Source organism: Bombus pascuorum, chromosome 7 (assembly GCF_905332965.1).
Source record: "Bombus pascuorum chromosome 7, iyBomPasc1.1, whole genome shotgun sequence".
In the NCBI taxonomy this organism is placed as follows: domain Eukaryota; kingdom Metazoa; phylum Arthropoda; class Insecta; order Hymenoptera; family Apidae; genus Bombus; species Bombus pascuorum.
The window spans coordinates 763,017-780,477 of NC_083494.1; the positions used below are offsets into that span (position 1 = coordinate 763,017).

Sequence of the window (17,461 nt, forward strand, 5' to 3'; positions counted from 1 at the left end):
TGACTTTCATCTAAATTTATTAAATAAATTTGATAAACGTACTGTAACAAAGTTTTCTAACAACTTGTCAAATTTACGCGTAACTTAGCAAACACGAGTACTCGCGATGTAAATATTTTGTACAAAACACTTTGTCTTTGTCAGAGTAAATATATATATATATGTATGTTAAGTTACTAAGATTTAAATATACGTACGTAGTAGTGCAAAAAGTAAACAAATAGTAAAACAAAGGTATTTTTTTATCGCGGACGATAGTGTTTAATAAAAGTGTAGATTCGTATCGATATTTCGCGCTCTCGTGATTCCAAATCTTTTATCTATTATCGTATCGGTACAGTGGCTCGCCAAAGTATTCGTACTTGCGCTTGTCGGTGGCTCTCTTCGACGTATTGTACGTGTTTCATCGATACTATAAACATGAAACAACTGTCGTCGTTGTATTAAAGCTTTAAACCACTCTAAACACACGTAACATAGGTGTATACCTATGGAAAAAATCAGATAAATCTGATAAACCGTTAAACAATGACAAACGCCTCGCCAATTATTCATACGATACGCTGACTTTTTAATAAACACAAGTTTGCAGCAAATCTATGTATATTTTCGAGTTGCGCCTCGATACGGTTTTAACGAAATTTCAATATGTTTTATATAACACGCACGATAACGCATAGAATTTGTCCGTGCCAGACGTACGAACGCTTTTGCGAGCCACTGTATATCTTCCGATCCTTTCTTGCCAATTCAAACGGTGGTACGTTATTCCTGCGTTAATCCTGCTGCGAGCTTCGAATTTTTACATCGCGATCTTGCTTTTATCTCTAGAGAAATAAGAAGACCGTTGATGTTCTAAGAAAATGCTCGATATAAAAGTGAAACAAAATCTCACGCATACCGATAGCAAATCTTCCGTACGTACATTGCTCGAGCTTCGGATACTCGGCGGTATTAAAAAAATACACTAGATCGAAATTGGCCCATCGATCGAAGGAGCGCAGCAGAATTAAAACAGCGGCATTCGTTTAAAAGCTTCGAATACCGGCTAATGCTACCCGAACCTTGACTTTCACAGGCCAAAGCGATTAACTGCAGGTGCGAAATTTGTGAAATTTTAGCGTCACAGAGCTCGTGTCTGGTACTTGTACGATCTCATCGATCTTCTGTACTTTCCGTTTCGCGGAGTTAATCGATTTGGCGAATAAGTGGCTCGTGTCTGCGTCGATTCGGAAATAGGAAAATCAAGGAGATATAAAAAGAAAAGTACAAGAGTGGTTCCGCCGTGTGTGAATCACGAAAGAGGAAACGACGGATGAACAAGAAACGATACCCTTGCTCCTCGGTCTCGGCAACGTCTTCTCGACTTGGCACTGAAGGAAGTTACTTAGCGACAAAGGGCGACCTCAGCCTGGTCATCGTCGGGTCGCATCAAAATAGGCCGAGCTTTGTCCTCAAGAACTCCTTAATAGGGACATAGTATTGGTTCTTTAAGGCCACCATTTCTGGTGTCTTGCGCAAGTTATTGAAAAGCGTCGTATCCGTCTCGAATACCATGACGATCACGATAAACAAGACGGTGATCGTCAGCATGAATGCTGGAATGAAAAGCCTCGTGACTCGAAGACTCTTGTGCCTCAGTTTCGCAGCGTTTGAACGTCGACTGGATTGCCGCTGATGCTGGTACTGTTGTTGCTGCTGCTGTTGTTGTTGCTGCTGCTGGAGACAAACTTTCGAGTTTTGAAGTTTCTGCATTTGTGGCACCGGGGTCACCGAGCGACTGTGCGGTTTGCCCGACGCATCCAATAATTGGCTTTCCGACGACGAATGATCGAAAGAATCTCTAAAGTAATAGTCGTTAATTACACCTTCGTGCTGACCGGCTGAAACAGAAATTCCCCAAAACTTTTAGCGATAGTCGCAAGACGCGATCGTTATTCGTGAATGTTATTACGTATGAAGATAAACGGATTTATCGATCAATTTTTCTTTTAGTTCGATAACTAATTTAATACAAGGTAATTAGGTACGAAAGGGGCCTCAACTCCAATTTTGTTGAATTTCCGACGTGTCGTAGAGTACTCGTAGGTCCTGAGTAACGCGCGCTTTGTTCCAGGCGTGGAACGTCGTTCAACAATTATAACGAAAAGAAAACGGTACTTGTCAGATATTACGTTTACTCCAATATGTGATTAAAAATGAAATTGCATATGCGTTTGCACAGGATTGCGATCCTAATAGTGGTAAACGCGATCCTAACGCGGTATATACAGGTGCCAAAACTCCCGTGGTGACGATTGGTGTCACGATTATACGACGAAACCCGTGTTTCTCCCATTCTCGCTACCATCAGCCTGCTACCAACAGCCTTGTTGCGGAGTAGTCAAAACAATGGGGGACACAAGGACGTAATTTTGTGTGCCCTAAAACAAAGGTAGAATTATATGTACATGCGTGTGTAACCACAAGTAGAGCCGTTTATGAACAAATAATATATATATAAGTGGCCGCGGTAACTAGACGCTAATGACAATGACCTTAGGTTCGATATGACAAATCCACGATCCACGGGCTAACTCTTTGTTAAACTCAGAATATATTTTGAAGCACAAAGTAACGTTCGCTGTGACGCTCGGTACATATACTGCGCTTAAAGACGATGTGTAACTCTCCAAGGAGATTACAAGAATAAATGAACGATGAAAACTTTCCTCTCCTTACGATCGCGTTCGTTTTGTTGAATATTGGCCGGGGATACCAACAAAATTACAGCCGCCGTTGCTAGGCAGACCCGCGTAGCTGCGACATTGCTCCTGCTCGGGGTTTGATTGTTAACACAACGTGTGTCTCATAATATTGGCACTTCTCTGTTAGGTGGAACGTTCGTCCCGTGACCGTGGCTACGCTCGGCGACCGGTTGTCGTCTCGAGCCTAAGCTCATTGTCTCAAGTTTCGAATGACAGTGTCTGGGTTATTTCGTAAATGTTACAGTATCGAGGCTTTTCCAAATAATTCCAACGGGGGGCCCCGTTGTCCTTTTGTCTCCGACATATATATATTTATAAAGTATCATGAAAATTATAAAAAGACTTTGCTCCGTTCTTTCCACCACGTGCTACTTTGTTGAAAATGTTTTGACTACTCCACGTCAGCGCCCCGTGTGCTCTTAATTCGGCCGCCGTAAACCTGCCAGCGATCAATTGTCCGCAGCGATAAACCTACATAAGTAAGAATCCTCCCTTTATTTCCCTGTGCTAATACTGTCAGTCGGTTAAAGCTGTTGCCAGATCAAACTGCTGTCGGTCAAACTGCTATAGTCGGTGAAATCTGGTATCGGTAATTTTCGGGCGTAAATGGGGTGTGCATCGAATACCAGCTACTAATTACTTTGTCACGCGATAAGGCACCACTTGTGAGACCGTAACAATTTGTCCTCTATCTTGTAGCAGCAACTATCGTAAGCAGTAAGCATCAAATACGTTACAATACCTAGAACGTGGTTATATCTAGTTAGTAAGTTACTAAAAATAAAGATTTACCGATTTTGAACTACTATGTGAAATTCAAGTAGTCGGAGAAGAGTGGATGCTAAAGAAATTTCTGGCAATAATCATGAATTTGAAGTATCGAGGGAAACGAACGTTTGCCACCTTTGAGTCGAAGGTAATTTCAGGTATTCTTGATTTTCGTCTAACTTCGGCTTCAAGAATCAGCCTTTAAATTTCTTGACATCTGACGCCGAACACCCTACATTGGTATATCACGTGATATGACAATACGAAGCGTGATTACATCGATATCGTGTAAAGATGCGAGGACGAATAGTCTGAGAAAGTGTGAGAACAGAAGGAACCTATGAATGTATCGAAAATGTATATGTCAGCAATTTCTAATGTCAAGTAGGCAAAAGGTATCTATAAATGCAGATAAAAAGCCTTGACCAATTGCCTGCGAGTCCTTTCCACCGATCTCAGATTTCACTTCTTTCGATCGCACTTCCGATTGGCTTGTCTTTTATGATATTACAATCAAGTACAATATTTCTTATAACGTCCACCCTTTCCAAAGCGCGGCTGGGATTCTTAGAATCCTTAAGGTGGCCTTTACGGCTGCTGCTGTGAATTTCTTCCAGATCCTGACGATTGATTCGTCGCTTATCAATCGATTACCCTTCGCCCGATGTATCGCGTTTGTCTGTACGCCTTGATAGCGAAACACTCGTCTTCTACGTCTCGAGAGACGCGCCGAAGCTTTTTCATTCGAGTTGTTAACCGAGTAACATAAGACGTGTCAATTGTCGTAGAGAAGAAGATCGTGGCATTCGAACACCTGAAACACCCCACGCGACGTCAACTGGTAAAAGTCATAGATCAAACGTTATATCTGCCTACTCGTTAAAATCCATAACACTGTATCGAAAAAAAAACTGGCACCCCGCTGGGGGTAGCCACCCACATGCTATATTTATTTTTATTTTTTTTTTTTTCTTCACCAATAAGATATAGCACTTTACCAAATGTCCATAAGGACAAATTGAAAAATAACCAAAATAAAATAAAAAAAACCTAAAAAAAAAAAAAAAAAAGAAAACTGTATCGAAAACCGCCTCGTGGAATTTTTGAGTAGAGAGGATCGATGTTTCGTCCGATCCTTTGCCTGCATGAATAATTGATAAATAATAGCACGTATAAACGATGTTTGTAAAAATGGATTGTTATGGATTTTAACGAATAGGCAGATATAACGTTTGACCTACGATTTTTATTAGAAAACGTCGCGAGGGGTTCGAGTGTTTCAATGTCATAATCTTTTTCTCTACCACTTGTACGAAGTAAGCTGCTGCCTATGTATCGTTATCGATTTGAGGATCCCTGTGCACCCCGCTGTGTAGGCTGACCTACTTTCGTTCGTGTAAGGATGTTTGCTCGCGCACAGGGACATTTCGGCTAATTTTTAATTGTCAATAATTAAAAAACAAAGCCGAAAATGCAATTTTTCATCTTTAGTTTCGCCTTATTTTCGCTTCAAGAATCACCGTTTAAGTTTGTTCACACCTATCCCCGAACAGCTTGTATACACCTGTATACAAGGGTTTCGTTCAAATAAAGTGTAGCTATTTTCTTTTGATCTCTAGCGATACATAATTACGCTTGAAAAGGGAGAAAGATATACAAGTATTTGTTGGCGTTCGATCTGGAATAAATAAAAATTTCTATTTTCGTTAGCAAACTAAAGATGTTTCGCTATAGTCGCTGAGGAAACGTGGCCAAAAACGGACTTGATCGGGAATTATGGAATTGCAAGATCGTCGTCTCTTTAAACGCTAAGCGTTGCTAATTTAGGTTTTGCCGACGATCTGTTAATATCGGTTGTTCAGTTGCAAAGTGTTTTAAATATCGTGATGATTTAAGTATCTTAGAAACTGAAATATTAAAAACGTTGTACCTAGTTTTTGTTGACAATTCGACAAAAATACGAAGCTCGAAGAAACGATATTTAAAAAAATTGGCGCTACGATAATAATATAACAATTAGAAAGAAATAAAGTATAACAAAACTAGAGCTGAGAGAGCAAAGAATTCATTATTGTGGATGATAAGGTTAGTAATGCGATTAGTTAAGCACAATTGATCGTATAATGTTTTAAAATACGTTATTTGGAATACGTTCCTCTAGATGAAATCACTATAATCTACACGTGCAGTGCAGTGTAAAAACTGGTCATAAAAAGGACCATGCCTTTTTACTTTTTACGTACAAAGATTCATGCCAATTTTATGCTCAATTCGATGCAATAAAAAGAAGAACGAAAGAAAAGAACAAGTACTGTCTAGTTTGATGTAATCATGTATATACAGTGGTTCACAAAAGTAATCGAACGCTTACTGCAGAACAATTTTACAAACGTATCGTGCGCATTATACAAAACTCTAACGAGAGGCAACTTTCGCAGTAACGATCAAATATGAAAACAATCCGAAAATGTATCTACAAGTTACAAGACGCTTATTGCAAACGTGCGCTCGGCGAAAAATTAGTACAGGGCGGTAGCACGGTAATCTTAAGCACGCTAAATGTTGTAATTTGTTAATACTACGATTAATCGACTGTAGAGAAATTTTCCTAAATTGTCTCCTAAATTACTCGTAAAAATAATTGCTCGTTAGATGAAAAAATAGTTTGATGAAAAATTGTACGGTACGAAGCGGAGTGGCAGTAACACTGGCAAAATTGCACACGATTTTACACCGTACAGCTACGTCGGTTCCGTCGATACAACTTCCATTTGTCTACGGTATGCGTCACGACGTCGCTAACTATACCACTTTCCCTATTTCGATGCTCAGAGGGATCTTTTTCTTAACGCTAAACCTACCGACTTTCATAAAATTTCGTCCAAATTTACTTTTGTTTAATTTCAATTATAGTCTCAATTAGTTGGCAATCTGATAATGTCACCTACGAGGGAGGGAGATACGAGGAGAAGAATACGAAACGCTGCCAGGACCACGAGTGCGACAATGCTGTAAAATACGAAATAACATCGTACAAGAGATAAATAAACGTCTAGAAGCGGATTTGAGAAATACTTTTACTTTTAATTAGCCTTCGGCTCTTCCGCGTAGTTGCCCCTTAGATTTTCCCTATCGTCGTAACCTTTCAATCGAATAATTAGAATAACGAAAAATTAGATGCTACAAAATTACGTAATAACGGTGGTAAGTTTTACATGGAAGAGCTGTCTAAATAAACATAAATTAACGTGATATGGCATTTTGTAAAATCTTAACAGTCGTCTCAGAAAAATCTCTCGATTCTCGAATACTCAAAGCGGTAGCATTGAAGCTGTGAAAGTAACGAGTCGACGTCTGCTATAGTTTGCGAGAAAGCGGCTTGTAACGCTCTATACAGGCTATAGAGGCTATAGAGGATACGTAAAGTTGGAAAGAACGTTCGAATACTTTGGTGAACCATCGCGAGTAATATTTAGCGGAGGAGCATCGAATAAGAGGTAGTAGAAAAAAGGATCGTCTCGCGCGTGTGTTGTTAATTAGTGAATGAAAGAGAAACGATCGCCTAATTTACCTGTCCTTTGCCGTCGTTTCGTGGCTTCGACTCCGTTTCTAACGTCTTCGACGTCACTTGTCGCCGATGCAATGTAACCGTTTGCCGTTTTCGTGGTGGAAGCGATGCCGCGACATTCAACCTCATTCTCCTGACGAACGAGCATGCTTACCTGCTCGTTAGACCTGCGCAAGATCGTCTTACCGCTGTTAGAATCGAATGGACCGTCTATCACCGTGGTGATGATCGTTCCCGAATCGGCTGGCGGGAACACGTACGTCTCGTTCGCGATTTCTTTACCAGCTTTCAGCGATTCTGCCGCCACTTTCGAACTCTTTATGATCAGAGCGGTCGACCTGACCACCTTCGGACTCTTTTCGAGGGCGTTTATACGTTGCCTGACGACGTTATCGATGTTACGGCCGACTAACTCCTCCGAACCTATCACTATCTTTTGACTGTACAATGGCTGAGGTCGGTTCGGCGTGCTCTTGGGATATTTCATTCTAACTTTCGCACGATTTGTGGTGGTGTTGAAAGTGATGGTGGTGGTAGTGGTGGTGGTGGTAGTGGTGGTGGTGTTGTGGGTGGCTCTCGCATGCGTATCATTTTCGTCTACTGCTAAACGAACAGAAAGAAAAAGAAAAGACAAATCAACGATCTAAGAAGCCAAAGAAGCGCCGATTCTATGTCGTTGTTTCTTGTTCTCTTCCCTTTCTCAAATAACGTGTTTACGACCGGCACCGTTTTCTATTTAATTGCCAATTATTCGATATCGATGCATTTCGATCATTTCCATCCGAATTAGTACCAATTTCTTCTTAAAATTACCAACCAAAGAGATACTACGCCAAAATAGACTATCGGCTTTTAGGGAATTCCACGTTTTTATCTTTTTGGCATATCGCGAAGTATCTTTAAGCTGGAAACGTTAGAATTACTTTACTTACGCGATATTCCTTAAATAATTTCCGTTCGAATATCGTCGACCGTTTCAATCGACGATTAGATATAAATAATGAATTTCTTGAAATTCAAAGCCACGGCGAAAAGATAGCAAACAACTGAATGTAACGGATATGCAAGCGTCTATCGCAAAGTACACCGAATATTCTGTGAGGATACGTTTCGTATCATATAATTGGAGACAAAGCTTCCGAATACATTAGTTCCGAAATAACCGATCGTAAAATAAGTTTCCGTAAATGCGGAACGAGGAACGTTCGTGAAACTTTAGGTCATCCTATAAGTAACGCAATCGTTGCTTTTCGTGTAGCAAACGACGAAAAAAATCGATCGGTGATAAAGTTCCCCGTACCTTTCACCCATTTCCCTATTAAGCTTTTCCTCCTAATTTCTTAAAACTCCGACAGTAACAACTTCCCTTGCTTTAGACTGAACTCTTAGAAACATCGTATTACTTATCGGATGATCTAACATTATCCAGTGGATTGCTGAGACTCTTTCAATAAGGAAACTCCGATAACGTTTTCAATCCATCCATACACTTTTTAAATCGGTTACAGTGATGTTTCTATGTAAAAATCGCTGGCAATCCGTTGGTAACAATTTCGCGAAGACCAGATCGAAAATATACCGTTACATTAATATTTGAACATAGCACTATCTCTGTATTGCCTTGTGTAAAAGGGGATGATTTAAATATCGCGTTGCTTGTTCTACGACAATACGAATTATATGTAGCTTGAAAGCAGATGAACAATTTCTTTCTCGTAATCTTTATATTATTTCTTTTTCTTTTTTTTAATTTATATAAAATTCTTTATATCTTTTAACAATATCCGTAATATTCGTCTAATCGATAGTAAGAATCGTGTTATTTCAAGATAATTTTTCCCTCCTCTTGGCGATAAACTGCAAGCTGTCTTTTATCGAAAATAACATTCTTTCCTCTAAATTTATCGACGTATCGTAAAAATATTAGTGTTGATTAACTATACTATAAAATAAATCTATTTCGCTAGATTATAGAACGCCACGACCGTGAAAATAAGATACGTTTCATTAAAAGAAAACCTATCGTACAATTATATTCCTATCGTTAGGAAGAAACTGCTTTTGTACTTTCAAGCTACCACATATGCCTTGTATTTTAAGTAAAATAAGCAACGCGACAAGTAAATCGCCTCCTGTTATAAAAAGCAACAAATACGAATAAATGGTGCTGTGTATAATGGTGCGAATATCGATGCGAGTAACTGCATATCGTAATTTCCATTAGCGAAAATATTAATAAGTCCGTTCCGTTATCTAACGTGTACGCGATATTCAAATATTGTTCATCGTCGCGCGTGCCGACTCGTAAGAAAGTGACAGGGTCGACATTAAACTTCCAAACTTCGCAACAACGATTCATGGTTTCGTCATATCGGGCTAAACTGGATAAATCGATGTTTCGCGTTTCTGGATGCAAGGCCCTCCGAAGAGACAAATTTAATTACAGGCTAAACGGAGAACTTTCAAAAGAAATAACGAACGTAGGAAAATACAAGAGACACACACTGGTGAAAGGATTCAAATTGAAACCTTACAATATAAACCGCGTAAATTTCGAAATGCAACTGCATAATACAAAATGTTATTCGAGAGGAAACGTATTTAGCGTATTTTAGCGTATCGACGATACCAATAGCATACGCATCTTGATAAATAGAATTTCAATTAAAGTACCTCACGAGTAACAGATAAAACACAATGGGGAAATCATTGGAATATGATAAAATTCGAAGAACTTGCAGCTTCGAAAAATACATTGAAACGAAATACTATGTTTCGATCGATAACAAACGATAAACTAATTGGGCTACGTGAAGACAATTCTGTCCAAATTGCTATTTAAAATAAGAAAGATAAGAAAATTGGGAGTGATATGGTACGTGTCGGAATATATCTTACGATATTACCGGAGCTTTTCACCAAGACGTAAAAATACTTGTATCGTGCGATATCGACGTTTCAGAGTAATATCGGTAAGGTAAGAAACCAATTGTGTACATGCGATCGATATGATATAACGGCAAACGTAATTATAAGATTATCGACTTGATAATAGATAAATATTCGTCGACTGAATCACGATACAGGGCTTCTTGAGTATTACTAAGATCGTCTATATGTTATAAGCTATAAGGATATCGTAACAAAAAATTATCTTTTAAATCTGAAACAAATTAATTATGCTTATTTACACATGCGTGTTACAAGTGCATTCCATCGTGACGCATGGTTCCTTTATCAATATGTACAATGTAAGAGACAGAGAACGGATCTTTTCGGTTGCATGTGCGAACGTGTATATGTGTGTGCGCGAATTCGCGCGTCTCATAAAATGTATGCATCAAATTGTACAATTAACACGAATGATTAACGATGAATTACGATAAAAGAAATATGTATATAACGTACAAAAATATAAACGCTTTATTCGATATCACGAAAGGTACTATGCGTTGCTGAGCAAAAGTCCTTCGAGACGACACAGAAATGACAGTTTCCCTTACTTTGCCTAATTTTTACGCCAAGTTCGTGTGCACACGCTGTCTTTAAAACATACATAGACCTAGGCCTAGTCTCTAAGCCCTTTTCAAGCGATACACAAGATTCGGCTGAAGGATATACAACGAATAAGCGGGTAGGAAGCGATTCCTTGTGAAAGAAGGAAATATAGAATAAAGCTTTTTCGTACGACGCGTCGCCGTTTTCGAGAAAATTGAATTTGGAAATTTATCGAGTATACTCGAACAGGGTCCCGTTGAAATCACCGACGCAGATTTTATCGACCGTAGAGCTTTGACCGATAACAGTTTTTGACTGGTAACATCTTTAACCGACTGGCAGAATAATACTACATAGAAGTAAGAGAGACTATTTACTTATGCATGTAGATTTATCGCTGCGGAAATCGATAGCCAGCCGGATTAACGATATTGGCACGAACCTAATACACAGGCCGTGGATTTCACAGCGATTTGCGTTGAAATTACGCTCAAACTTAACGTACGTTCGTTGAAATCGAACTAAAACTTATTTCATTGCTAGTCCTCTTGTATTCGGTATTGGGCTTGGATAACTGGACACGAGGTTGTTCTACGTGCGAAGATAAGTCGAAAACGGAGAATAGAGATTTTTATTTCGGCGCTTGGTTCCCGAGAAAAAGAAATTTTCATTTATTCGTAGTATATCATATACCAATTCTCAAGCAAACATGTCCAAGCTTTGTTTTCTTTTTTCCTTTCGAGTTTTCCATCGCATCGACTTTTTACGAGATATCGTGATTCTTTGAATTTTAATCGTGTTTCTATCGGTACGTTGCGCCTCGTTCCGAGCCCTCGTAAACATTTCAGTTCGCTTCTTCGGGGCAGACTTGAAAATTTCATTCTCCGAAAGAGCGCACTGCAACGTTCGCAGAAAATGTAAAATCTAGGATTTGTACGTTATACGTATTAGTGGTCGAAGAGCGGAATCTACAGCAACGGATAAAAGAAAGTGTAAGAGGTAAGTGGTACGAAGGGTCATTCGCTATAATTTTACAAAATATAATTATACTTGTCAAGAGGAAGGAACGAATGTAATATATATGTATCCTACAGCGAGTTATCGTTGTAATTAAAAACGTATAGTACAAAAATTATTGGCGTTAGCATAATACTTGTAATTGTAAGATTTCTTTCGTCCATCGCTGTATATTCTCTCGAACGCTCTTAAATTCGATCAATTCGTTTTACTCGCAACGAAAGAAATACGTGCAGCCGACTTTGATATACATGGGCCCCCCCACTTGGGTGATCGTTGTTGTAAATCGTTGCTTGGGCTTTTACCATGACAATTGCACATATCTAGATATATGAGACTAGCTATATTTCCTTTTAACGTGGGTTGTGTGGTTGCAGTTAATCTAAATGTTATGTAAATCAGTAGCAGGAAGGATGAAACGAGTTAATCCGTGTAGTACTATCTAGCTAGCGGATGACTCCGTTTTATTGGGATTTTCTGTTAGGTATGTGTGTGGTGGTTCGAACGATGTCAAGATTTTGGTAGCTTAGAGAGCTTATGAAACATCTAATCGGCAGGTCTTGTATGGTGTCTCGTAGCGTTGATGCAACGGATATCCGTGTGAATAAGAAACTTGGCTGATACATGACCAATCATATCCGTATTCCTTCCCAGAGACTTCTCAGCAAAGCACAGTACACGCTTAAAGTCTATCAATGCAATTATTTAAAATTCGATGAACATCAAAACTTGCATTCGCGTGCATTCTCTATTATTGTACGGGAGATGAGCTAAAAAACAATTCGATCGAAGAGATCGTATGAAACAAATGTGTAATTAAGATTCATATTTACTGTAAGCCATGCGTCTCGAATCAGCGTAAATATTCGATTTAATAAAAATCCATAAGAAAAGACGAAAGAAAAAATTCTATGTACAAGAGAATTAAATGCGTGACTGACCGTTATTTCTTCTGCCATGAATTTCTTGGTCCTCCGAGACAGGTTCTAGAAGTGGTAAAGTGTTATCTGGACAATAAGGTGAACTGAATGGAACGCCGGTACTACCTTCTGACATTCCAGCACCGTCCAAACCTGCACTGTGACAGCTACGTGGCAAACTGGAATATCCTAAAAATTCGAAACTCATAAGCATCGTATCTAAACTGCTTTTCGTAAATTGAAAATACAAAACTGCGGATTTTTATACATTTTATACATTTGTAAGAATTTACAAACTGCAAACATGCATACAGGATGCAAATAATTTACAGAAATGTAGAAAATGTCTAGAGTATAATGGTTTCCGTAATACTTAGATAAAACAAGTTTCTAACTAAGCTCCGTTTTCTTCGTTATATTCGTAAAAATACAAATTTGCATAAAAATCTGTAGTCCGATAACGGGTAATGCAAAGAACGTTTGAATAACGATCAGTCTCCGTCTCCCTATTTTTTTGTTTTCTATTCGTACAGCTACAGTGTATACACTATCGCCCACAAGACACGGGACACCCGGCACGATTAGGATAAGTACGAATGCTCGTTGCAATTACAAAATGAAATTGATACTTATTAACCGTATATATTATAAGAAGAATTATAAATTAAATTATACTTATTTACTTGTTACAATTATGTCCAGAACGTGACACGGTGTTCTACTAAACTTGTAATTTATCGCAATACCGTGTTACACCGTGCGTTTGCCTTTGAAATTTCCACCAGAATGGATAAATCTGTCTCTACTCTTTTTCCATCCTTGCTTGTCTACCCAGCCGCGCGAGAACATAAAGAGTCTTGAGAATTATCCTGACTCTCTTGCACGATCCTCTTCTCATTTTCTCTCATTAGTAATAGGACGTCGTTACAGCTTCGTTTATCGTAGAAAATCAGTATCTATCGGCAGTTGATAAATCGACTGTGCGACTGAACAGATTTCTTGTACGCGCACCTTGGTAGATATTTATACAATTACAAAACAAAATACCAGTTCTGTATCTTATTTCTGGTTAGTATCGTTTTGATGCTTAATATGCGTCCAATTCCTATCTATCTCTATCTATTCTATTTTGCTATTCCTCGTGGATATCTTGCTACACTACGTACTAATTTCTGTATTAATGCTTAATTTGAATTTACACGACACTAGGATCATACGCGTGCAAAAATTGACGATAGAAAGAAACGGTAGATAGATACTAACTTATTTCGACGAGATCCTGACTAGGGGTACTGGGAGTAGCTGGCACACTGCTAGCTTTTCTTCTAAGACACGTCGTTTGACATCGCTGTATGGGTGGTTCTTCCTTCCGAAGTGGACCCGTTTCCTCTAAAACTTCCTTTTCTGTCCTGCCAGTATATTTGAACTTCGTACCCCAAGAGAAGATAGATCCACCGCTTACAACCGGTGCATCCGATGCCCTAGGTAATCTAATCAGAAGAAAGTGTTCGGTTAGTCATTTACTCGGTTGTTTGATGGGTTTGATCGGTCTCTGTACATTCAAACAGTTATATCAAGGTATGTCTCTGAGAAAATGAATTTCTTAGGAATATCTTCAAATTTTAGCTACGTGTTAAAAAGGATACGATGTACGCGTAGCTAAAATTTAAGGAAGCCTAGCGGTACCCCGAGGTCAACGTATCGAACCTCAAAGCTTCTCTAAAATCAAAAGCGAATTGCTTGCGAATTTTTCAAACGATTGATATATCGCGTGAAACTACGTTAGAACTTTTATATTAAAAAGGGCCCAGCGGTACCGTTTTTCAGATAAACGAGTGCAAATTACGCGATTCGATGAAGTTCTGCATGTATGAATGTAAGGCATGCGTGTGCACAGATGTAACGCTGCCATGCGTGTCTACGTAAAGGGCTGGGCTAGCGTGTTCAGTTTTTCCAAAAGGTTCCTTTCTCACTCGTATGTGTCGACGACATACAACACTCTCACGCCATACGCTCTCGCGTGTTAAACATTATACTCTGCGATTATATTATATAGAGCGATTATACTCTGAGACATACCTTAAGTACGATAATTATACACGATAATATCTGTATGTTAGAAAAATTCTTAAAAAATCAACAGGCTGCTTGTATTTCAAAACGAAATATCCGTTATACCATAAATAGCTTCCCAAGATTCGTATCATTTTTCACGTTACGATTCGGTGTAACAACTTTCTCCATCGTCCTACGTCCTCCTCGTAGCTTCCGTATAATAAAATTTCGTTCTCCGCGAAATAACAGTTTAAACGTTTGAAAATATAGAAAATTAAGACTAACAGCGTTCTACAATGAAAATATAATACATCAACCTTCAGATGTATTATCTTTTTGGTTACCGTCTTAAAGCAACGATGTTCGCAAAGAAAGTATACGCTTGAAGATCGAATTCGCTTTCAGAATGATTTTAGGAATAATTATTTTTCATAATTTACCACATTTCGTAACTATGCGCATATATAACATTTGTCATAAACAAAGAGCTCGTTCGAGTCAGTTCAAATCATACTTTTGCTGGCAGAAAGATCGAAAGGGCCAAGCGACAAAAATGGTAGCACGATCGAAGAAAGACACCTACCGCAGCTATCTCGCGAGATCCTCGGATCGGGGCTCTAATTAATAATAATCTTACGCGCGACAGCTGGAAATAGGGGTAAAAGGAAGGGAAATTGTACTTGTCAAATACGTCGATGTCAAGTACTCGTGAGGAATCGAATCTTTTGCAAGTAGCAATCGAATTTTTCTAACAAGAGAAAAATTGGACAGAACCATAGACGATGAATGATAGAGATGCTTTATAAATTTTATTTCAGCGTTTACGCTTGTACCTACTTAAAAATGATAACCCGCAGATATAATTCTAAACGAATCGGCAACTTTTGGTTCAGGAATGATACGCAAGAAGATACAGTGCACCACCTTTTTTCCAAAGATAAGGCAACATATTAAAGTTTCACGGGGAGATAGTTTTATTTTATATTTCTTATACGAAAGTTTTACGCTTCCTTGTGTTCTATCGTATATGTGTATTATATATAGCATTGTGTTTATCTACGAATTTATAAATATCATTCCGTTATAAACAGTTACATACATACATAGATGCACGGCTAGATGCACATAGTACTATATACAGACAAAGTTAGTGTACATTTGTGGTTAAAAAAAATCTTGGATCATTTTATAACTTCGTAATTACATTTTTACTAATCATTAATAGAAATATGCTTTTTTCTTGCAGCATAAAAGCTGCGTATACAGTACGCGGTCCGTGATTCGTAGTACAAGTAGTAAAGGAGTTCGCGAGATTCTGTGATTCGAAATACGACAAAAATTGAAAACAAAATTTCGTCGAAAGCCTCGTTTTGGAGAAGATCGAGTTTGAAAACTTGTCAAGAATACGCGGACTCGTCCAATTCCCAACTAGACGGTCGCGAATAATCGATAGGAAATTATTTCGTGTGAAAACAAGTCGAAAACGTAGAATACAACTTTGTCGTTTGAGGCACCGTTTTGAAACGTTATCGCTTATTGTTGAAACCGTCGAATATATTTAAAATAATAAATTAATAATAATAAAATAAAAGTATACCGACTATATTCGCAGATGCCCTCGTACGGTGTGTCAATCGCAAAGTGAGATCACTAATAACTCGTTGATTAGTTCGTTGATAATTCGTTTTATAACTCGGTAGATAACTCTTGATAACTCTTAGATAACTCGTCGATACTCGACTCTTTTCGGTTGCGTCAGTTTATCTATACTGGTCGGGGAGAGTCAGAAAATTTAAATTCGTCTTCTTTCGATGGGTGCCCGGAGTTTATTTATTACGAATTGATACTCCGAGGCAAAACAACAACATGATTTGAATAGTCCTCTACTCATGTGCCTCTACAAAAATAAGCTCGAACACTGGGCAACCTTCCATATTCGATTTTCTCAAATATTATATTTTCGACTTACTTTCACACATACGGTAACCTTCTGTCGATTACCTATCCCTGTATAGCTGGCAATTAAACAAATTAATCCATACTTGTCAAGTTTTGAGAGTCGATCTCCTCCAATACAATTTGACTATTCTTGATTTTCGTCGTATTTTCAGCCATAGAATCTCTCCGGTCCCATTTGTACCATGGATTACGGATCCTATATATAACGTGTTATCAGATCTGATACACCTAACACCGTCGCTCTTCATTTCCTCTTATTTGTCAGGATACAAGAAAATGAGAGAAAGTTGTCGTTTTTCAAGGAGATATTAGGATATAAAAGTGTCGTTTCAGGATCATCCGACGTTATACCGTTAGTTTCGTTTTGTTAAACAAAACGACCCATTTTCCTCCTCTTAATCATTAAAAAGCTGAGAGGAAAACGCATCCAACCGTATCCCGTAGCATGATCTTTGAATGATCTGGCCGATAATTTCCCGAGCAGGAGATCGAACTGGAAGCTGGCGTAAAAAGGAATTGCAAAAACAGAATGAACACCTTAAAAGCATTGTTTATTATTTTAATGTATACTCGTAATGTTGTCCCTCGAACTCGATACACTTATTTAGACGTAAAGCGGTCGCGTCTCCAGCTCTCTTTGCTATAACCGAGACTATGTCTGCGCAAACGTTGCAAATACATTTTTATGTTTTACCGACCACGTCTCTGTATGCTATATTTTTGATCACGCCCCATGGAAATCCATTTCTGCGCGCTCCTCGTTGTACAATTATATTGATACGATGATCAAAGATATCGTACACAGGAATGTTCAATTTCGGATACGATAAACAGTTCTTGACTTAAACAAATGTGTCGATTCTGGCGGAAAACATTTTAACGCGCGTTAAAATAATAAATACCTTAATGCCGTTTATTAATTATCAATT

The 17,461-nt window shown here is 38.5% G+C and overlaps 1 protein-coding gene across 7 annotated transcripts in view; it reads right to left on the reverse strand.

Annotated features, from left to right (window-relative positions):
- The window catches only part of LOC132908984 (FERM domain-containing protein 5), a 53,043-nt gene continuing 35,582 nt past the window's right edge, over nucleotides 1-17,461 (reverse strand). For 3 of the 7 annotated variants that reach the window (XM_060963511.1, XM_060963509.1, XM_060963515.1), the window contains 4 exons: nucleotides 13,782-14,008; nucleotides 12,540-12,707; nucleotides 7,087-7,686; nucleotides 1-1,883 (listed from right to left, as the gene is read on the reverse strand). In XM_060963511.1, the coding sequence (XP_060819494.1) occupies nucleotides 1,432-1,883; nucleotides 7,087-7,686; nucleotides 12,540-12,707; nucleotides 13,782-14,008 (1,447 nt within the window). In that variant the 3' untranslated portion in view covers nucleotides 1-1,431. Of the gene's footprint in view, nucleotides 1,884-1,971; nucleotides 2,424-7,086; nucleotides 7,687-12,539; nucleotides 12,708-13,781; nucleotides 14,009-17,461 lie in introns of those variants that run through there. The other 4 variants (XM_060963513.1, XM_060963512.1, XM_060963510.1 and 1 more) reach the window with 4 other exon arrangements.